Below are 24,133 nucleotides of genomic sequence, written 5' to 3' on the forward strand. Positions count from 1 at the left end.
TTCATACTAACTTCTTATGAGGCTGGTACTTTTTAGTTGGCTTCATCATAGAGCCGTTATAAAATATGGATACTATAATATCTCTCGTATACCTCTACTATTTAAGAGTGATCCTGAGGTCTATAATTCTTTTGGTCCACTCCTGTTTTACTTAGTCGATGTAACTCTTTAGTTTCCTATTTTTTCTGATCATCCTTTATGTAGGCTTAAGCTATCTTCCGATTTGCGGCTCCTGGTATTAGTTATTACTTTAGCGTTTCATAGGCACTAAGGGATATTCATGATACAATCCTTTAATAATTTGATCCTTCGTCTATGACTTGGGCTCAATTCTTTCTTTTAATGTATACGAGAATCTTCTACAACTATATATACTGTAGGTATAAAACTCCAAACTCATAAGTGCGTTCATAACGTCACCAATCGAATAATTCTTTTCGTTCCTTCTTAGCTTTCTTTAATTGCAAGCAATTGCTTTTCCTGGCCATTCTGCCACTTATTGTATGGATACTTGGCTTATCTTAGTTCCCACACACCGAAAGTTTCGTGCGACTCATATGATCTCTAATATTACTTTTGACTTTACTTCCAGTTCATTAGCCACGGTAGGTGACACTTTCTTTTGGCGTGCATACAATTTTGTAGTGGGACTGTTGTTACAAAACCATTTCCTCTTTAGGTCACTATGCTTTGGTTGAAGCCTTTTTCTTTATTTCCTCAGCTAGTCTTTCATTGTAGTACTTAGAGAGGACCTTCTGGCTCTTGTAAAGTTACCAGCTTGTTATATTGCTTACCCGATAGAATTTTCGATGTTCGTACTTACCTATAATTATCCTTCGTTACTTATCTCCACACTCATGTGCTCGTACAATTGCTTCTGAACTAAAGTTTTGGATGTCTTCCCAGCGGGACTGTCTTTTATTTCCGTAATACTCATACGGTACCTTTAACTATCCCAACTCCTATCTGAATATATCTCAAGTATTTTCATAACTGTGAGGCTGTATATTAGGTTTTACTATGTTTGTCTTGCATGATCTGCTGATTTGTCTGTATCCACTTGTCTAGCCATAACTAGGCTCTTCCTAAATCAACTACCAACTACTTGCTGGCCCATTCTCATATCAATATTCCATGAGATTTTTCTTGGTTTATTTCTTTTGTCTTATCTTACGTCTCACGCTAGCTCCTTACTAATAACATCTCAGGCAGGAACCCTTACTTCATTTCTTTGACGTCATGTTTGCATAATGTTCCATAATCGTAGCATATCAGTAGGATTTGAGTAAGTGCAATCTCATTTTTTTCTCATTTTTATCGCATTCTTCCTTGACCATTCTATAGCTACTGAACCACTTAATTCTGATTTAATGCCATATAACTCCATATTCTCCCCTTTTAGAGGAGTGCTAAGATTTAGCGCTACGATGATTTACGTATATATGTTTTACCTCATTGGCATCTTTTCACATCATCGATGACTCTTACCTGCCTTGCGGTAATCCTTCTGCACTAAGGATAACAACATTCCTTACTTGTGATAGCCACACTTAATGTAACTGGCACATACAGTCGCTTAAGCTTAACTTTGCTCACATTGATTGCTTTAGAGAAGCGTCTTCTTGAATGATCATTCTCTGAATTTCTCATGAATCTTCTTCTGTTGTCCATTCTATTATCGCCGGAATGCAATCTGAAATTCTCATGATGCCGATCGTTATCAAATCACTCAGTCCCTAATTCATATTTAGTTTATCTTGTTCACCAGCCCATACTGATTTCTATTATTTCTGTAGTCTAACTTTTCCTTCTGGTAATCACGTTAGAGTCACGAACTTATTCCTTAAAATGAGGGTATAACTTTATGGAATATACTCTTTTGTTGTCCTAAGGTCTGTCACCTCTCGTCTCTTCCTTCACTTGACTATAAATTCTGTAATACTGGCATCTTTGATCTACCGTTGTCATCCATGTATCATATCTTACTCATAATGCTTCATTAACTCTTTTTTTATTTCCCGCTAACATTTATGCCTATCACTTTATTCTGAAAATTTGAACAAGACATTCTTTTGCTTTGAGCTCCCCTTTGCTCCCTCCAGTGGCTATTTGGGTTGCTTGACGTTCTCGCTCTGCTAGGGACGCGAGCCACACTAAGGTAATATTTATCCCTCCAAGACTTCCAGGTTCAATCTTTATAGTACTCATATCTAGCTACACTATTTTAGAGTGCATCATCCGGGTATCTCACAAGGAGATCTATTAGCACATTTGCAATATCCTTCGGAAATGTCAACTAACACAAACAATCAATTCATTATTTTGGGTCACTCTAACCCCAGTCGGATCCTGATATCCCGTCCTTTTCTTAATCTACACCCGTTAGCCCCCAATAGGGTATAACTGAGATGGGTATGGAAAATTATACATACCTCTATTACTGTTTAGGGTAACTCACAATGCTTATATTTTTCTGTCGGAACTGTAATACTGATAATCTTCATTAACTGGGTGCCCCGTACCCTTCTTCACCTTGCTTCTTTTACATGCTGAAACTTGTGTCTCCCTCTTTATTCTTTTTTACTGTAAGAGTGGATAGGCATTCTTGCCTTAGGGATCCTTATCAAGAAGCTTACACAATACACACGATTTCTTGAATACCTTATATTTATCCATCATAAGCATGATGCAAAAATTGAGTTCCTCTGACTCAATATTCCACAGCTATATCTCTTACCAATTGTCTTTCTAGATGTAGGCATCGTCATATTATGAATAAGATCGAGTTTAAGAAATTGAGTTCTTACAACTGAGCTCTACTACACGATCTAGAGTAGGAAGAAAGAGTGGCAGTCCTAAATTCCCTGTAGTCTCCTGCTTATAAGTGTGGTGCACGACACACCCATAAACAAGACTCTACTAGACATTGCTTGTAGATTTCCTAGTACAGAACTGCTCTGATACCACTTTTGTCACGACCCATACTGATGGGCCACGACGGGCACCCAGTACCTTACTCAACCGAGTACCTATGTAACGTATCTTTCGTATCATACTATCATAGGTAAATGTCTTTCATTGGAAAATGAGCCAAACGGGTCGTCATGGGCTAACCGGAATAAACATTGGGGAATACTCGATATATGACGACCCAATCTGATACAAAAACTTATACACGTGACATACGGGCCTATAAGGCCAACATGATCATTTGTAAACTCAAAGCATAGGCCGGCAAGGCCATACAAGCATCCGTATATATGACATCTGTCTACAAGCCTCTACGAGTACATACTTATCATAAAGGTCGGGACAAGGCCCTGTCATACCCAATAATGCACATCTAAATCATACTGACCAAACAAGCAACTCCGGAGCAAACGGAGCGCACCAATATCTTCCACTAAGCTGATAGCCTAATTTGAGGACTCTCGACCTGTCTATCGGGACATGCGGGCATGAAACGCAGCGTCCCATACAAAAGGGACGTTAGTACAAATAATGTACCGAATATATAAGGAATAAAAATCAGTAAATAATCGACATGAGAGAGACATGGAGTAAAATACTCGATATGTACGTTTGCATAACTCTGTAAATTATTTTATTTTTATAATGTCATGCATATGCATATAATTGTCATACCGTGCATAGGTATATGTGTTCATAACATCATCAAGCCTCTGAGTGCGTCTCATCATGTCATCTCGGCCACTGTGGGCAAATCATCAAAGTATACCAGCTGATCAGGTGGTGGTGCATATATAACGACATAACCTTTTCCCACATCCTATATATTATACATATATATATATATGCGTATATAATGTCATCTGGTCATGGGTTAATGTACATGAATGCAATGCATGAGAAGTACGTCAATAAAATCTTTCGGAGTGTCATAAGACCATTATACCTCCAATTAATATCATGAAATAAACTTTATCAACTTACATATTTTTGAGACCCATGAACAGATGATAGAATAATATGACACATGGGGAATCAAGAACATAGGCACTAGTATTTCTATGAATAGAGCATTTATGAAAATTATGCATTTGCTCATTTTGTTTGTATGGTATGAATCATGCCAAAATAAATAAGAGACAGCCTTAACATACCTGAGTCGATTCTCTTGACAATCCTCTAACATACGTCAATTGCGATAAATCACACAATGGCGGATCAAAGTAGGGAAGAATCCGTATAGTATTCTTTGAGAAAGATTGCACTGTACTTCCTTAGAATCACAATACCTCGTTGCTATAACATCACATAGTCTCGTATGATCTTTGGTAGCAAAGTCACATTGATAACATTTGAATAAGTTGCTGAAGCTTCCTTTTTCATTTTGGAGATTCTAAAATGAAATTGAAAGGCTTTCTTAACCTTTAGGAGTGGGCCCCACATTTTGGCTTAGTTGTCTATCCCATTCTCTAAGAATGACACCTTGAATAATTATATAAGAGTCATATGTTGTGGGCTACCACATTTTTGTGGTTAATTCTTATCCAATAGTGTCCTAATTAATTGCTTAATTAATTTGTTAATCCCCATTAACCAATAATTATCCAATTATCCACATAATTAGGAATCATCTAAACTTACTTAAAATACTACTCACTTTTAGTTCACTTTGTACACTTTATATACTTTACTATCATGGTCATATGGTATCTTGTATGGTACTAATCCATAAATACCAGGTATTATAGCTCAGACCGTACTTTATCCCAAATTGATAAACTTCGACGAAACTCGTTTTCTTCGATTTGCTTGCCCTCTCACCTTCACGAATTTACTTATTCCTTGTTTGAAATAGCATAATACTTATAATTCTAAAACAATCTCATTCCCGAGCTTACATCGATTAACTTACGACGAAACATCCGCGTACAAAAAATACGGGATGTAACATCTCACTTCTGAGCTCTCATTAATTTATTTATGGCGTATTTTCACGTACGAAAATATGGAGTATAACAGTAAAGGACACGAATTTTCTGGCTAACTTATACTACATTCTATATAAAGCTTAATATAATTTTACTTTCTCTCTTTTTGATCTCATTATTGCCGCGCCCGTAAACCTTGTTCTCGGAACTGATATTTCTGTCATTTTATCTACATTCTGAGACTAAGTATTGCATAGTTCTTCGATTATTTTATTATTTCAGGATCAAATTAGTTCACTTGTCTAGAAACTACGTATAAATTTAACTGTACCGTTTTACGGGTAAACAAAAATACTAGGTGTCAGGTATGATTTGATCAGAAATCGGGTCGTGACATAACCAAATAACTCTAGATGACGCTGGATAGACTTTTTTTAAACCATTATTTATATTTTGATCTAGTTAAGAAATATTTTGAGAAAATAGCCTCGCGATAGTATTTTCAGCGCCAGCATTTTGAAGCTCAAGAAATTCTAACGATCCTCTGGATTTTAAAACTATGGTTATCAAAGAGAATTATGCCCAGTGTGTTTTAAAATTCTAACACGTCTCTTAACATATATTACTGGGGGTCAAATAATTAATTGTGGCATAAAATATCTTGTTATTGCGATTCTCCCACTGAACAATGTAATGTGATATGCTTGTTTTTGTACATGGATTAGCGCTCCCTATTCCGACAACCAAATGTGCCCTATATGGGTTCGTTTTATTTGTAAAAATTGCACGGGGCGTCCATTCATTTAACCTATACCCAATTTTTTTTAAGTTTTAACTTGTACCCACTTTTTAAATAACTTCAGCCCCCTTTCTCCTCCTCCTTCTCCCAGTGATCTCCATATCTCTCTGGAACTTAACATTGATGTAACAATATAATGGCTCGATTTATCATGTGTTTCATTGGTTTGGTTTTTTTACTAGTCTGTTGTGCACACAGTTATGAAGCAAGAAAAGTACTCTTCAACAACATGGAAAAGAAGAAGACTGATCCTAATCTTCCTTCTCAAGAAAAAAAAACAAAAAAGATTTCATGCTTTAAGTTATTATGTTGTACTGTATGAACTGCCTTTTGAGCTTATGGGTGAATTAAGTGCTGATGTTTTCCTACTTCATTCTTGTAGAGTTAAGAATCTTGTTCTTCTTCTCTAATTTTCATATGGAAAGTCAGTTAAAACTTCAATTCTAAGAAAGCTGAAGTTCGCCAGTTACAAACAAAAACTTCAGCTCTAGAGCTGAAGTTTGACATCAGCTCTAGAGCTGAAGTTTTACAGTTACAAAACAAAAAGAGCTGAAGTTCGCCAGTTACAAAAACAAAAACTCCAGCAAATAGAGAACAAAACTTCAGCAACTATGCTTAAATTCAGCAATTACAAACAAAAATTTCAGCACACTTGCTACTTCAGTCCCGTCTACTAGAATGCTGAAGTTTTGCGTGATTGTCTTTGCTACTTCAACCCAGTATGCTGAAGTTACGCGAAAAAGTGGGTGCGCTTGCAATTTTTTTTGCAAAGCGAACACAAGTTAAAACGTGACCCAAAAAGCGAGTATAGATGCAAATGCCTCGTTGTATTTTGGGAGTAGAATGTTGCTATGCTATTTGCACTTGGTTAGCAACAAAAATCTACTCAGAATTTAGTTGCTTTCATAGCGTATTTCGAACTGGTTTCTCCTGCCCAAAACTCTACCTCTTATTTTATAGTTAAAGTTAACTATTATGTGTCTTGTTTGTTGACTAAATATTCCTTTTAGTGTTACTGTCACCAATATTTTCCAACATTAGGCACATAAATATCTAAGATATTAATTCTAATCTATAGGAACCTAAAAAGTATCTATGCATTTGTCATCCATGAAGAAACCGATGACTTTAATTTCTTACTCCATTTGTTTAACTTTATGTGATCTCATTACTATTTGAAGAGTCAAACAAAAAAAATTGACCAATTTTTCTGTAAATAATTTTTAAATATTTTAAATTATTAATTATTATGACTTATATTACTTTTTATGTAGTTTTTAAATATGTAAATTTTATTTCAAAAAAATTAAAAATTCTATGTCCAAATTTATACCTAGAAATAGTCAATTTGATCATCGTACTCCGAAAAAGTTCACGTAAATTAGAACAATTAGAACAGAGGGGAATAGAATATTTAAAATGATCTCGTGTATATAATTTTATAAGAATGAACTTTTATGTGACATTTCAGAAAAATAACAAATAAGAGCCAGCTTCAATTCTGCACTTTCAAGTTCCAAACTCCGGAGAAGGAAAAAAATAATGAAAGTGGAAAAAAGAAATGAGGAGCTGGAAATTTTCCTTGGAGATGGATCTTTTTTCCACAAGTTGAATTGCCAGTCTGCCTAATTTTTATTGTGGACCAACGAAAAGGATTTTAAAAAGACTAATATAAATCCAAAACCATTGATAGGAAAACCACAATGTATTATGAACATTGTGAAACTGTTAAATACAAAGAGTTTTAAGTTATATATTATCACTATAAGAAACTTTAATATCATCAACGCTCATCTTTAATTGCTATAGGAATTGTAACACCAGTAGCTTATAGCTACCTTTAACTGCTGAAGAAATTTTTACATCATCAGCTCATCTTTACTTGTAATAACAAGTAATTTATTTTATTTTTGAAATTATAAATTTTACACTTTAAAAAGACTTCTAGATATTCTTTGAAAGATCGTAAAGAATTATTTACGGTGATGGTAAATAACTTATACTCATGACAAATATTTATATTACTGCAGGTGTAAAAAGGTCTTTTTAAATCTAGAAAAGTTGAAAAGGTCAAATGGACCGGATTCTGTTTTTTCTACCCTGGAACAATATTACTGCAGATGCAAAAAAAAAGTCTTTTACTCTAGAAAAGTTTGAAAATGTCAAATGGACCGGGTCTACTCTCGAATACAGACTTATGTATTTTTTATAGAGAGAACTTCATTTATACATAAATTACTGGACAAACATAATATTCGATAATCCTTTGTTAGATGTCTCTGCCAAAGCTAGACTTGAAAATGGTGGTAAAATTTATTTAATCCAACTAGTCAAGTCACTTGTTATATTGAATTTTAAAACCATTCCGAAACTTGTTAGAGACACAAATACTCTTCTTTCCGCTGGTTCATTTTATATAAAGATGTTTAATTAGCACATATGTTAAGAAACAGGGAAAGACATTTGACACATAAGCTGAATTTATACACCTCCATCCATCTTATGTGTTATAGTTTAATTGGGCTTGAAGTTCAAGAAAGAACAAAAACTTTAGAAATTTATGACCTAAAACAAATCACAGACATTTGCGTGTCAATAAATCATTTTATTTAGGAGTAAAATAAAAAAATTAAAGAAACTAAAGGGCAGCCCGATGCACTAAGCTCTCACTATGCACAGCGTCCAGAGAAGGGCCGGACCACAAGGGTCTATTGTACGCAGTCTTACCTTGCATTTTAGATATAAAAAAGGTGACATTTTTTGGGACATGTTAAACAGAAAAATGTGTCTGTATACGGTCAAAATCAGGTATGCCCGATTTCGTAGGCCCGGGGAGTTGCTTCGAGAATAAGTTCAAAACGGACAGGGCTCGAGCCCGGTGGCGGAGTACATGATTTGAAGATCGAAGTGCTCGATGAACACCGAGGCCGAGTATGGCCAACCTCGAGATAATACCGTTATGGTTTAATAATAGAAAGAGCGAGATTCTCGCAACGGCCTTAAGATCACGGCGTAAATTCCGGAACAGATTTGTACTAAACGGTTAGACAATTGTCCAATAAGATTCCCTACTAAAAATGGAAATGTACCTTATTTAGGACTCCCCTATTATATAAAGGAGAACCCATTCATTTGTAACAGGATGAATCATTGAAAAAGGAATATACATTCTCAACTTTCTTGCTTACTTTTCATCAGAGTTGCTTTATAATTTTATTGTTCATACTGACCTACCTCGAGGCCACCATAACACGAGGTCAAGACTGGTTTGCACACTGGTTTGACTTGCTTTATTCTTTGACTTATACATTTGATTCCTTGTTTATCAATTGGCATTGGACTAAATCACATATCTTTACGACCACAATATAAATTTAATTGTTACTCAGATTTCAGGGTAAACGGTTTGGCTCCCACCGTGGGGCTTAGGATAATAGTGATTGTTTCAGTACTGATTCTGATAACACACATTATTTTCACACTTGTTCTTGTCAAGAATTTTTGTTCTTAGGTTAAAACATATCAAACTCACAAAACGCACCCGTACATGGCGATGATGGTCTTGGATTTCACGGGGAAAATGATAATATAGTTGCTCCAAGAGCCGGTGTACCATCGATTAACCCTGGGGAAGTGCCAATTTGCTGATCCAGTCGATGTCAGTTCGCACATTGCTTTGAACGCGGACTTAGGCGCTGACCCCGGGGGAAATGTACATAGAGAAGGCCGATCTGGTGGCCAAGGAACACAGGGTGTAGGAGACAGGGGAGTTAGTCTCCAGGTAATATTCGAGATGCTACAGGCTTAGCAGGCCGCTATTGCTCAACTTCAGAGTCAACATAGAACTCCGAGTGTGGTCAAGCCGGAAATCACTCGTCGTACTGAGCCAGTGCCGGAAAGGACGAGCGGTAACGGATCAGGGACTGATCCTACAATTATGAAAGTGCTTGAGGAGCTCACAAAAATAATCGAGTCGGGAGAAAAGAAAATCGAAGATAATGACAAAAAGGTGGAAACATACAACTCCTGAGTTGATCAGATACCGTGGGCACCCCCAATCTTAAAGGGTTTGGATTCAAAAAGGTTCGTGCAGAAGCCTTTTCCTCAGAGGGTGGCTCCGAAGCCCATTCCAAAGAAGTTCCGTATGTCAGATATACCGAAATAGAACAGGACCACCGATCCTAATGAACATATCACTACGTACACGTGCAAGATAAAGGGAAATGATTTAGAAGACGATGAGATCAAGTCCGTTTTGTTGAAAAAAATTAGGGAAACTCTATCAAAGGGAGCAATGATTTGGTATCACAACTTGCCATTAAATTCCATCGATTCATTTGCCATGTTAGTTGATTCTTTTGTGAAGGTGCATGTTGGGGCCATAAAGGTCGCAACGAGAAAATCAGACGTTTTCAAAATAAGACAAAGGGATAATGAAATGCTGAGGGAGTTCGTATCCCGATTTCAAATGGAACGCATGGATTTGCCACCGGTCATAGATGATTGGGCCGTTCAAACTTTCACCAAGTGGTTGAACGAGCAGAGTTCGATAGCATCACGACCTGAAGCAAAATTTGGTCGAGTATTCAGCTGTAACTTGGGCGGATTTGCACAATCAATATCAATCGAATATTAGGGTCGAGGATGACCAATTAGGATCCCCCTCTAGTTCAGTACATCCAAACAGGTTGGCAGTTAAGGCCCCGAGGGACATCGGCAGGGAGACAAGGCCAAACAGAGAACGATATTAGTCATATATCGTGGATCGAAGAAATAATGGCTCGGGGCACAATCCTCCTCAAAATGATCGAGGACAAAATTCCTAGGGACTTATGAGCAAGAGTGGTTTGATAAACATGAGACACCTCGATTATCGGAGTATAACTTTAACGTCGATGCATCAGGCATTGTCTCGGCAATCGGAACGATCAAAGATACTAGGTGACCCAGACTCATACAAACAGATCCTTCTCAAAGAAACCCAAATTTGATGTGCAAGTATCATCGAACGCATGGTCACAAGAACGAGGATTACAGGAAATTAAGGGATGAGGTAGCCCGTCTATTCAACGAGGGTCACCTTCGAGAGTTCTTTAGCGATCGGGCCAAGAACCACTTTAGGGACAGAGACGCCAACAGGAAAAATGAGCAGTAAGAACCACAACATGTCATTCATATGATCGTTGGCGGGGTCGATGTTCCACAAAGGGACCATATTCAAATGCATAAAGTTATCTATTACTAGGGAAAAGCGGACCCGAGATTATCTGCCCGAGGGCTCCTTATCATTCAACGACGAAGAAACAGAAGGCATTTCTCAACCACACAATGACGCTCTGGTAATTTCTATCTTATTAAATAAAGTTCAAGTTAAGCGTGTTTTAGTGGATCCAGGTAGTTCGGCGAATATCATCCGATCGAGGGTCGTAGAGCAACTCGGCCTAGAAGATCAAATTGTGCCCGCAGCTCGGGTCTTAAACAGCTTCAATATAGCCAGTGAAACAACAAAAGGGGAGATCACTCTTCCAGTAAACGTGGCTGGAACCATTCAAGATACCAAGTTCCATGTGATCGAGGGCAACATGAGATACAATGCCTTACTCGGAAGGCCCTGGATTCACAACATGAGGGCAGTTCCTTCAACTCTATAGGTGACTTTGCACCGCTTCAAGGAGTGGACTCTGGATCACGTACCTCGAGAACAAAATAGCGAAGTGGATGCACTTGCAAATTTGAGATCATCAATCGAGGAAGATGATATTATTCCGGGGACTGTCATCCAGTTATAGAGATCTGTGGTCGAGGAGGGTCATGCCGAGTAAAACTCTACAAGCTTGACTTGGGATTGGAGGAATAAATATATCAAATATCTAAAAAATGGAAATCTCCCACCGGACCCTAAAGAGTTGAGAGCCCTACGAACTAAAGCTGTCTGATTCACATTGGATGGGGATGGAACATTATACAGAAGGACGTTCGATGGACCATTGGCTGTATGTTTGGGGCCGGGAGACACCGATTATGTTTTACAAGAGGTTCATGAAGGCACTTGTGGGAACCGCTATGGCGCTAAATCTTTGATTCACAAAATCATTAGAGCAGGATACTACTGGGGTAACATGGAAAAAGACACTAAGGAGTTTGTTCGAAAATATGATAAATGTCAAAGGTTTGCACCGATGATCCATCAGCCCGGGGAACAACTTCATTCAGTCATATCCCCATGGTCATTCATGAAATGGGGAATGGATATCGTTGGCCCTCTGCCAACGGCCCCAGGTAAAAATAATTCATTTTGTTTATGACTAACTACTTTTCTAAATGGGTGAAAGCACAGGCCTTCGAGAAGGTCAGAGAAAAAGAAGTTATAGACTTCATCTGGGACCATATCGTGTGTCGGTTCGGGATACCTACTGAAATCGTATGCGACAAGGGAAAGTAATTCATCGGCAGCAAGGTAACGGAGTTCCTCGAGGAACACAAAATAAAAAGGATCTTATCAACGCTGTATCACCCAAGTGGAAACGGACATGCCGAATCGACGAATAAGAATATCATTCAAAACTTAAAGAAAAGGTTGAACAATGCTAAAGGAAAATAGAGAGAAATTCTACCCGAAGTTCTTTGGGCATATCGAACGACATCGAAGTCCAGCACGGGGGCAACCCCATTCTCCTTAGTATATGGCTCTGAGGCCTTAATTCCAATCGGGGAACCTAGCACCAGATTTCAACATGCAACAGAGGAATCAAATCACGAGGCCATGAATACCAGCCTCGAACTATTGGATGAAAAACGAGAAGTTTCACTTGTTCGGATGGCTTCACAGAAGCAAAGAATCAAGAGATATTACAATAGAAGAGCCAATATTCGCCATTTCGGAATCAGGGACTTAGTTCTAAGGAAAGTCACCCTCAATACTCGAAACCCAAACGAAGGGAAACTAGGCCCGAATTGGGAAGGACTATATCGAGTCATGGGTGTCATCGGAAAGGGATCTTACAAACTTGGCACGATGGAAGGCGAACAATTGCTAAACAATTGGAACATATCACTACTCAAACGATATTATTGCTGAGGTATAACTCTCTCCCTTTTCCATTTGTATTTAGTACTAACTTATTGCAGGTGTTCGATCGAGGCTTCGAGGAAACTCTTCAGCACGAAGGTCTTAGGTTTTAAAGCACGCGTTGCACTCTTTTTTCCTTAGATCGGTATTTATCCCGAATGGGTTTTTCCGGCGAGGTTTTTAACGAGGCAACAATTATGTGCTACCTAAGGAAAATTCAACAGTATCCAAGGCTTCTTTTCAATCAACCTCGAATACTGGGGAACATCACCCTCGGGGGTTATATTTTCAAGGAAAATACTTCATGTCGAAATGTCTCAATAGGAAAACCTTGTAATGGGCCAAACGGTCGGATGAACCGTGTCCATATAGAATAGTCAAGCCCTGATGGCAAAACATGTACGCATGTATGCATTATTCAAAGAAGCATTCTTTCTATATCTAACGCTTTGTGTCTCAAAGAAATTTGCTATTATACGAGCTTCATACTTGTGATTTTGTGAGAAATGGCTCAAGGGCCAAACGTAAATACACCTCGAACACTCAGGGATCGTCATCGACAGTCAACACATTCGAGTTATCTAAACTCGAGTTCATAAGACCTCAAAGAGGCACCCCTTGACACATAGGCCAAGGCCATTGTACTCGGGGACTGACATTTCGAACAAGTTCAAAATGTTATCGGGGAATAAGTCCAATAGGTATACCCAAAGGCTACGGCCGAAATAATGCGGCTCGGAGATGTCTGAATCCTGTAATAAACAATAGGTCTTAAAATACTTTGAACAAGCCGGTTAAAAGTTTATCCCCGGCAAAACGATTAAAAAAGGGGCTTCGATAAAATCAGCCCTCAAAAACCTTAAGAGGTATCAAATTACATTAACACAAGTGTGTTAAGGCATAAAAAGCAAAGGGGTTTCAATCGGCATTGGACCCTTAAAAACCCCAATGGGTAAAAAACACATGCTAAGGCATAAAAACAAAATTTACTACGTCTTTTAAACTGAAAAGGGGGAAATAATAGCCATCTTTTAGAGGCCATAACAACCAGATATAAAAGATCCTAAGGGCCAATACACTTAGGGTTAGAGACCTTGTTCTCACCCAATCCGAACCCAAGGGTTCGATTATTCCGAGCCCAAATAAAACAATAACTTGATTATGGCTCGGGGACTCACCATTATCCGGCACCAGACCTTAAGGGTCTATGCCCCAAAGTTCAAACCTTATTCGAACTCGACCATGGCAACTTCAAGGAAGCCGTCCGAGACAATGTCTCGAACACTCCGTTCAAAGCATGAAACTATGCAAAAAATTTGCAAGGCATGAAACATTTTCATAAAAATTGAGAAGACATTCAAGGAAATTTTTCTTTTATATATTCGAAAAACGATATGTACAAGAGACCGACAAGGGGTCTTACAAAAAGAAAAAGAAAAATTCTAGTTATGCTCGGGGCTGGTTTCTCCCTCGGGAGCAGCTTCCTCTTCGGGCCCCTCTTCATTGTCAGACCCCCCTTGGCTGCCTTCATCATCATCATCGGAGGAGGAGGAGACGAGGAATCTGGCATTAGCTTCGAGTGCTTTTGCTTGAGCTATCTCTTCAGTAAGGTCGAAACCTCGAGCGTGGATTTCCTCGAGGGTCTCCCTCCGAAATTGGCATTTGGCCAAATCATTACTCTGTCACTCTCGGTCGAAGGGTTCCCTTAGCTCCGTTTGAGCAGCCTCAGCATCCCTCAAGTATACGGCAACAGTTTTATCAGTCGTGACCTTCGTCTTCTCGACATCAGCCCTGGCCTCAGCAAGCTTGACATCGAGTTCGTCGATCCTTTTGGCCTGGGCTGAATTTTTCTCTTTAGCACCCGGAGTTGGGTCTCAGCCGATGCCAGTTTGGCTAAAGCAGCCTCATTCAGCAAGGCGGTCCATATTCTCCTTCCACCGGTTGCAGTCGGTCTTGACCTGATCGACCTCCCCTCAAAGCAGCTCGATCCTATCTAGTTTTTGCTGTAGCTAAGATACTAAAGTATTAGCCTCCATAGTTGGGTCGAGTAGACCATACTCTTTCAAAATAACAGTTACCTGTTTGTCTAGCTCGGCCTTATTTTTACGAGCCTTGGCCAAGTCTGCCCGAAGGTCCTTGAGCTCCTCCTCCTTTTGACTGCAAAGGAGCTTCAGGGCCTTCCCTTCATCCGAGGTCTTCTGGAGCTCGGCCTCGCATTGGCTCAGGTCAGCCCTAAACCTGGTGAAAGCCTACACAGAAAAAAGGATATCGGTTAGGGTAAGGGGAGAAGAAGAAAAAAATTGCAGCGGTAGGAATTAATACTTACTTGAGAGAAAGGCGTTGAGCCTCTTCGAAGAGGGTAGACGCATCGTTGAGATCGACGGCATCATCAACCCCAGTAAAGCAATCCCCGAAAGGATCTTATTCACTTGGGACTCCGCTTAAGTCAGGAATTTGTAGAGCCCGAGCCTCCCTTATGGCCTCCTCAAAATAAGCCGGTAGAGGGGGAGAGTGAACTATTGTCATGGCCCCGAGAAAATAACTCGGGGCGCTCTGTTCAACCCTGGGGACTTCGGAACCTGTCCCCTTCGGTATGCTTGTTGATGGACGAGGAACAATCTTGACCTCGGGCGATTCAGGGGCTTTGCCCGCGTCTTTCTTCGGAGCCTCTTCACCACAAGGCAGGGTCTCCAGTTCGGAGGGCTTGACAGCTTCAACTGGCTTCCTGGCTCGGGTCACTAGCATCGAGTCTTCACCCTCGTATTCTACATCATTCAGTTGGTGGACTGAGTCTATATCCACAGGAATGAGATTTCTCCTACGTCTTTGAGTAGGAGCCCTTTTATCTTGGGGGTTTTCAGACTTTGAAACACTTTTCCTCTTATTATCTTTCCCCGATGTCAGAATCGGGGACTCGGTCTCTTCCCCAGGCGGGGCTGGCCTCATTTCAGAGACATCTCCAATGCCTGCATGAATGAAAATTAGGCACGAGTAAAGAAACATATCCGATAAAGGGGAAAGCATCAAAAACTTACAAGGAGAACTTATCGTGGTGTTTGGCTTCCTATCTGCCCCTCACCAAGTCACGCCAGCGGCGCTCGTCATACGAGGAGGTCGCAGCTAGTTTTCGAACACAGTCTTCGAGGTCGGTTACCGCACGGGGCATCCAAGCGACCATTGCAAAAAAGATGAAGGCATCACGTAATGCAAAAACGGAATGCAAAAGGCTACTGGGAAAAAACTTCACTTACGATCGGGGTTCCACTTCTCTAGGAACGACATCTTCTCCTCTAGGATGATGTTGCAGGTCCTCACTCGCACGAACTGGCTCATCTAGCCCCGATCCTTATCCTTGTCGTTGCCAGCAAAGAAGGCCTTGGTCTACCGGCGTTGGAGCTTGATCAGCCCTCGGAAAAGCTGAGGCCGATATAAATGGATAAGATGGTTGAGGGTGAACTCTATCCCCTCGCCCTTGTTGGAGAAATAGCAGACCATGATCACTATGCGCCAAAAGGAAGGGTGGATCTGGCCAAGGGTGACATGATACCTCTTGCAGAAGTCGATCACGATTGGGTCGATGGGACCCAGCGTGAAGGGGTAAGTGTAAACACTTAGGAACCCCTCTACATGAGTGGTGATACTTTCCTCGGGGGCGAGGATCTGTACCACAACCTCGTCCCCCCAGCCACAATCCTTCTTCATGGCCTCGAGGTGCTTCTCCGTTATCGAGCAAATATACCTCGATACATGCTCACATCGGCCAGGAATTGTGGTGGGATTTTCAATTTTGAAGTCTTTCTTTACGACACAGGGGCCAGGAATAATCTCGTGAAGAGCCGAATCTTTATCGCCGGCCGGCCGGGAAGAGGAGGAGGGAGCTTTCTCCTTTTGAGGAACGGTTTTGGAGGTTTTCGCCATTGATTTTAGGTTAAGGAAGCGGAAAGAGGCGGAGTTTGATATTTTTCGGCATTAAAAGGATGGGAGTAACAGATAGTGAGAGAGAGAGAGAGATGAAGAGGGGGAGAGATCAGCGAAGTTTGTAGGTGGTTTGAAGATGGAAGTAAAATTTTTGATTCAAATGAGGAACCTTGTATTTATAGGCAAACGGCGACGGTTCAACGGCGCCAGTGGCCGACCGCCACTGGCAAGCATTTAATGTTTTGGGGAAGCGAACTGATGGGACGTTTCGGTCACTTCGAGCGCTTATGTCACGGGGATGACGTCATCATCAGGGGCTCCGAAAAATCGAGACTCAAATCGTTTCTTATCATCTTATTCTAAGAAATTCGGGGATTATCTGTATATGGTCAAAATCAGGTATGCCCGATTTTGTAGGCTCGGGGAGTTTCTTCGAGAATAAGTTCAAAACGGACCGGGCTCGAGCTCGATGGCGGAGTAGAGGATTTGAAGATCGAAGTGCTCGATGAACACCGAGACCTAGTATGACCAACCTCGAGATAATACCGTTATGGTTTAATAACAAAAAGAGCGATATTTCCGCAATGGCCCTAAGATCACTGTGTAAATTTCGGAACGGATTTGTACTAGGTGGTTAGACAACTGTCCAATAAGATTCCCTACTAAAAATGGAAATGTACCTTACTTAGGACTCCCCTATTATATAAAGGGGAACCCATTCATTTGTAACGGGATGAATCATTGAAAAAGGAATATACATTCTTCACTTTCTTTCTTACTATTCATCAGAGTTGCTTTATAATTCTATTGTTCATACTGACCTACCTCGAGGCCACCATAACTCGGGGTCAAGATTGGTTTGCACACTGATTTGGCTTGCTTTATTCTTTGATTTATACATTTTGATTCCTTGTTTATCAATTGGTATTGGACTAAATCACATATCTTAAAGACCACAATATAAGTTTAATTATTACTCAAATTTCAGGGTAAATAGTGTCACATAAATTAGGACAAATTGAGTACAGAATATATACGTAAAGTAGAATTTTATGATATTCGCCGTATTATTAAATGTAAAAATTGGAAAGTCAAAAAAAAATTCAAAATATAAAAAATTGTTAATGGGCGAAGTGTCTCACTCGTGAGTCAAATTGTAGAAATTTTGGTTTTGTTGACTTGACATACAACATTCTATTTCAGCACGATAACATGTTTTCTTTCTTTTTAAACGGTCTCTTATCAGCTTAGTGCAACAACCAACCATGGAAGTCAAAAATAAAAAAATTCTCCTTTTCCTGCAACTCATACTATTCTCATGCTTTACATTCGGAGCTAACACAAACAGTACTACTACGAACCAGAAATTGTCCCTTGGAGATACACTTTCTGCAGAGAAATCCATAACAATTGGCGTAACAATTATCTCTTCCGGTGGAATATTTGAGATGGGTTTCTTTACTGTAGGTAATCTTTCCAACTATTACATAGGTATATGGTATAAACAAATAACACCACAAACCGTAGTTTGGGTAGCAAATAGAGAGACTCCACTTTCTTTTTCCGAAATGGACTCTGCACAACTCAAAATTATACAGGGAAATTTGGTGCTTCTCAACGGGACTGGAGTCTCAATTTGGTCGACAAATATCAACTCCAACACCACGTCGAAATCTATCGTGGCGATTATTCGTGATGATGGAAATTTGATTTTGAATGACGGGTCTAATTCATTGTGGCAAAGTTTTGATCATCCGAGCCACACGTTTTTCCCTGGTTCTAAATTTGGATACAATAAAAGAAATAAAACAAGCCAAATTCTCACTTCTTGGAAGAATTCTGAAGATCCTAGTCCAGGACTCTTTTCCCTTGAGGCGGAGCCTAACGGTGAATTCGTTATTAGGTGGAACAAGACTGTAAATTACTGGTCTACTGGACCTTGGAATGGACATACATTTGGCCCGTTGCCTTTGAGACCAAATTCACAGTACAACTATACATTTATAAACAACGAGGATGAGTTCTATTTCAGATATTTTATTTTAAATCCTTTATCCAGGGCAAGAATAATAATGGATGTCTCGGGGGAACTTAAGCAACTGACATGGATGAATAGTAGCAAGCAGTGGAATGTGTTTTTCACTCAACCAACACAATCATGTAATATTTATGCATATTGTGGGGCGTTTGGTGCCTGTAATCAGACCCCAAATCAATCGTGCGATTGTTTGCCTGGTTTCACTCCTAAGTCAAACAAAGATTGGGATTTGAATAGCTTTTCTAGTGGTTGTGAGAGGAAAACAAGTCTCAAGTGTGGTAATGTCACGGCTACCAATTTGGAACAGGACAAATTCTGGAGACATTCTCATATGAGATTACCAGTTAATAATCGCACTCTGACAGTTGACAGTGAAGCTGAATGTGAATCTATTTGTTTGAATAATTGCTCTTGTACTGCTTATGCTTTTGATGCCAATCAATGTCTAATTTGGAATGGAGACCTCTTCAACTTGCAACAATTATCCGAAGATGATGCTAGTGGAATGGCGATTTATGTCAAACTAGCTGCTTCTGAATTTTCAGTTCCCAAAGGTATTCCGAAATTATTAAGGAGCAAGTTTAGTAGAGTCTTGCAGATCAGTACGGAGACGTCTGTACTTATCTTCGAGAGGCTACAGGGCTGTTAGGAGAACTTGTCTTCCTGATTCCTTGTCGTGCTATTTGATTTCATTGAAGCTTGTGTCTTCATTTCCTTCCTACTCATTCTTATACGATGTTGAGCGCACTTTATCTCTTTTGTTACAACAGTTGCAGACCAAACGCACAAATCAAGAAGGCTAAAAGTTGTTCTTCCTACTACAATTGCCACTACTCTTTTTCTATGCACCTTTATCTACCTATTTTATAGAACAAGGAGAGCAAGAACAAAAGGTAAGTGCAAACTCTCTGCTCTTGATAAATTATATATAGAGGTTTAATTCACAATTATATATTCTCCTTTTTTTCTTTCTATTAAGGAAATCCACGGCCACACTGGTTGAACACTCAAAAGGGGTCAGGCGACTTAATAAATGAGGAGGATGAGAAAGGCATCGATGTTCCATTCTTTAGTTTGGAAAGCATTTTAGCAGCAACAGATAACTTCTCAGAAGAAAATAAGCTAGGACGTGGTGGTTTTGGTCCTGTTTATAAGGTTATTGCAAAGTATCATTTTTCTATTTTGTTAAATCTTCTATCTATGAGCTATGTATTTTTTTTTTAATGTAATATAATTTACTTACTAAAATTATTTTCAGGGGAAGTTTCAGGGAGGACGAGAAATTGCAATCAAAAGATTATCAGCCCAATCGGGTCAAGGCATAGACGAATTCAAGAATGAAGTAGTATTGATTGCAAGACTTCAGCATCGAAATCTTGTTAGACTTATGGGTTATTGCGTCCAAGGAAATGAAAAGATTTTACTCTACGAGTATATGCCGAACAAAAGTTTAGACACCTTCATTTTTGGTTGGTAGTCGCACATCATTTCCTTTTTAATTCTCAGTATAAACTACTTTGTTTTATTATTGATTATTACAATTTTTGAATGTTGACTGTACAAGACGAAAGACATCATGTGTTATTAGATTGGAAGAAGCGATTTGATATCATTTTGGGGATTGCTCGAGGTCTTCTTTATCTGCACCATGATTCACGGTTGAGGATCATTCATAGAGATTTAAAAACAGGTAACATATTATTAGATAAAGACATGAACCCCAAGATTTCAGATTTTGGCTTAGCAAGGATAGTGCAAGGGAATGCTACAGAGGCAAATACAAACAAAGTTGTTGGAACATAGTAAGTTCTACTTCTAGCTAGCTGCAATAATTCCAATTTTAGTACTAGAATACATTTAAATCCAATCACTTCTCAAAATTTTGGTGCAGTGGTTATATGTCTCCAGAATATGCATTAGATGGATTATTCTCAATCAAGTCTGATGTTTTTAGTTTTGGAGTAATGATGCTTGAGATTACCTGTGGCAAAAGAAATACAGGATTTTATCAGCGAGAGGAAGCCTTAAACCTCCTAGGTTATGTGAGTGAAAATTTCTAAAATTCCTAAAACCTCATGATTTTTTCTCTTTGTTTTTTTTTTAAAACTTCAGTTCGATAACTATATTACCTCTTTGTCCTAACTCTGGAGCTATATTTCAGGCATGGAGATTATGGAATGAAGGAAATGCTATGAATTTAGTTGATGAATCTCTGCTAGAATCATGCAATGAAGATGATGTATTGAAATGCATTAATATTGCGCTCTTGTGCGTACAAGAAGATGCACGCATTCGTCCAAGCATGCCAAATGTAATTATAATGCTTGGTAGTGAAAGCACTTCTCTTCCCAAACCTAATAAACCTGCTTTTACCGCACGAACACGTGCTTGTAACGGAACGACTTCGTCCTCTAGTAAGCCATACATCAACTCCAATAATGAGTTGACTGTTACCCTAGAGGAAGGCCGATAGCCATAAATTCAAAACTGATTGGGTTTATCCTAACTATTAATTGGCAAAAACTAGAAAGTACACTCCATGCAAAGAAGTGGATAAATTTCTTTGCAACTTCTACTAAAATGATCAAATTTGGGTATCTTTTATACTTTTTTTTTGGCTGAACATTCATTTTGGTTCTTTTGGGTAATTTTTTAATTTGAAGATTTTAGCTGTTATTCATTTCATTGATATATTTGGTCCATGTGCTTTTGGTTCTACCATAATGTAAAAAGAGATCCTAAATGGAGTTTCTTAGCATGACTTGCAATAATAATTTTCTTGGTTGAGAACTCTGTTTAACCAAAAAATAGGAATTTTCGTCAAAAGCGTAATTTTAGAAGAACTCGAGTTACTCTCTCTTTTATAGTTACTTTTAAATACTGTGTTTCTTTACTCTCATAATAGAGCCATTATGAGCAATTAATGACATTAATGAAATATTATAATTGGCAATCATAACTGTTTCGTGAAGATTTTATAACGTTCCCCATCATTTATGCTCATTAATTGCAGATATTGCGTATCTGTACTTTTTGCTGTCTTGGTTCATTCCACCGGTGTCTCTTCAAATTATCAAGAGCCACGAGTAAACACTCCTTCTTATTTTCTTAAATCTTTGCCCGTAGCTATTAAGACCGGCGTCTCTTTGAGTACTCTTTGCCAGCTGTTGCTCTTCTGCTAATCCACGTGTCTTGACATGTCAGCCACATAATTAATTTCAAATGTTAACTCGATTTTTCCCAATACAGATAGTCCCCCCACTTGCCATTTATTCAACAATTGAATATTTGGAAAGTAGATCTCATTAAAGCGGGAATTTTTGCCGTCATTCCCACATATCATTATACCTTTTTCTGAACTGACGCTTCGCATGTCACTTCCATTTAATGCATGTGACACGTGGTGCCCTTTGATTGGTTCTGCAGTTCCTCAGCGTCTTTTAGGACTTTTTTACGGCTGCATCAATCACGAAGTGACAGTTTCCATAATGACGTTTCCATCATTACCTTTTTGTTTGACGGTTGCTTCTAAGTATAAATATACCCTTTGTCTTTTCTTTCTCGAAAACGTTTCTCATACTTTGGCATTCAACCTTTTCTTCACCTTCGTATAGCTAGGTATTCTTCAAACCCTGATCATCAAAAGGTCCTTATCGTAGATGAACTCCCCCTCGCTCCTACCAGAAGTAGGAGAGGTGGTAGACTGCGTAGTTCAGGGTCAGTCTCCATTCGAGGTTCTTCTTCTCAACCTAGTTCTACTCCTCCATCGTCTTCTAGAACTAGGGCTTTTGTTTCACATAGGTCTTCTGCTAGAAGTAGGGATTCCAGCGAGCCAACTCGTGAGCCTACAGTAGACGAGATTATCCCCGCTGAGCTTTCTTTTTATACTGATAGAGAGTTGATTAGAAACCAGGTCTCCTCTATGTCCTCTCATGATCGTGCCGATGTTTATCCTTCACATATTACTGAAGGTTTGATCTCTATTGTTCGTAGAGATTGTCATTGGAAGTTTGATTTCCTAATTCTGATCCCTAATGCAAATCAAAGGATCACTTATTTCAAAGCTGGCTTTTCTTTTGTGTACACGTACCCCTTTACATTAGACTTTAGACCTCCTATTGATCCAGTCATTATTGAATTCTGCAATGTGTGTTTAGGACAAATTGGCCTATTGTATGGAGGGTTGTTGCATGTTTAAGGTATTTGACTAATTTGGCTCAGTTGCCTTACACCTTCTATTATTTAATCTACCTTTATTCTCCTAAATTATTCTGTCATGGAGTTTTCACTCTGGTGGCGAGGAGTAAGAGAGTTTTAGTTAGCCCCAAGAACGATAAAAATCGTGGCTGGTACGCCCAATTTGTTGTTGCTCCTACGAAAGGGTTAGTAGGTGAAGAAAATATTCTCTTCTCTGAGAAGTGGAACTTTGCACGTAAGTTTTCTTTACAACCTTCTTTTTCTTTTAGAATTTGTACTTCCCGTAACTGTTTTATTTTTATTTTTCAGCAACCATGGGAACTGTTGAAGTGATTCCCAATTTCCGTGATTGGGTAGAAAAATTGTTGACAATTGCTCCGATGGAAGTACCTTTCGAATAGGTTTGGCTGGAAGGTTAAGACTCACGGTAAAACCTTTTTTTTATTTTCTCCTTTTTCCTTTGTCTATTCTATCTTTAGAATTTATTAACCCTTCTTTTTATCAGGGTTCCCTATTCGAGGAGTGAGTGTTGAGTCAGTCGCAGCTTCTAGACTTTTTTTGGCAAGAGCTCAGGAGATAATCTTGAGTTCTTCATCGAAAAGAAAGGCTGATAGACTACAAGATTCTGAAGATGAAGAGGAGCAGGATGGAGGTTCTTTAGTGCGTAAGCCGCGGGCTAGAAGACGTGTCATTTCGGATGACGAAGCTACTCCTCCTCGTTCTATTTTTGTGACCGAACCTGCTGAAGCCACTTTAGTGAGTTATGCTGAAGAGACGCCCGTGGCACCTCGTGACTCTGCTGAACACCTCTTTTCACATGGGTTTGACAATGAAAGTTTTGACTTGGTTTCTGAGGAAACGCCTCTTGCCTCTTTTCCCGTGTCAGTTCCAATGGAATCCCATGTGCCCCTTCCCACCGTTGTTGTTTTTGCTCAACCCGAAGCTATTATAACTTCTTCAACCGTTCCTGCTACCAATACTTCTCGTCGTGAAATTGGTTCTTCTAGTGGTAGCAGGGCAATGAAGTAAATTACTATTGAGATTCCTGTTGATGGTAATCTTCTAAAGAAGTCAGGCCAAGCTGATGTACGGCTAAAACCCATTATAGGTCCGGTGAAAAAGTCAAAACTGGAGAGTCATAGTTCTTTGACTTGGATGAACGACATCGTGCAATCATCATTGAAGGTATAGGCTTCCCTTTTTACCTTATGTAA

The 24,133-nt window shown here is 39.2% G+C and overlaps 1 protein-coding gene across 1 annotated transcript; it reads left to right on the forward strand.

Annotated features, from left to right (window-relative positions):
- The first annotated feature begins 17,936 nt into the window (after positions 1-17,936).
- LOC104212958 (G-type lectin S-receptor-like serine/threonine-protein kinase At4g27290) lies at positions 17,937-21,328 on the forward strand. The gene is made up of 7 exons (XM_009762331.2): positions 17,937-19,276; positions 19,493-19,615; positions 19,702-19,877; positions 19,981-20,191; positions 20,287-20,524; positions 20,614-20,764; positions 20,884-21,328. Exons 1-7 carry the CDS (start codon positions 17,950-17,952, stop codon positions 21,193-21,195), a joined length of 2,538 nt encoding a protein of 845 aa, XP_009760633.1. The 5' UTR covers positions 17,937-17,949; the 3' UTR covers positions 21,196-21,328.
- The last annotated feature ends 2,805 nt before the right edge of the window (positions 21,329-24,133 follow it).

The sequence above is a fragment of the Nicotiana sylvestris genome, chromosome 6 (assembly GCF_000393655.2).
Source record: "Nicotiana sylvestris chromosome 6, ASM39365v2, whole genome shotgun sequence".
In the NCBI taxonomy this organism is placed as follows: Eukaryota; Viridiplantae; Streptophyta; class Magnoliopsida; order Solanales; family Solanaceae; genus Nicotiana; species Nicotiana sylvestris.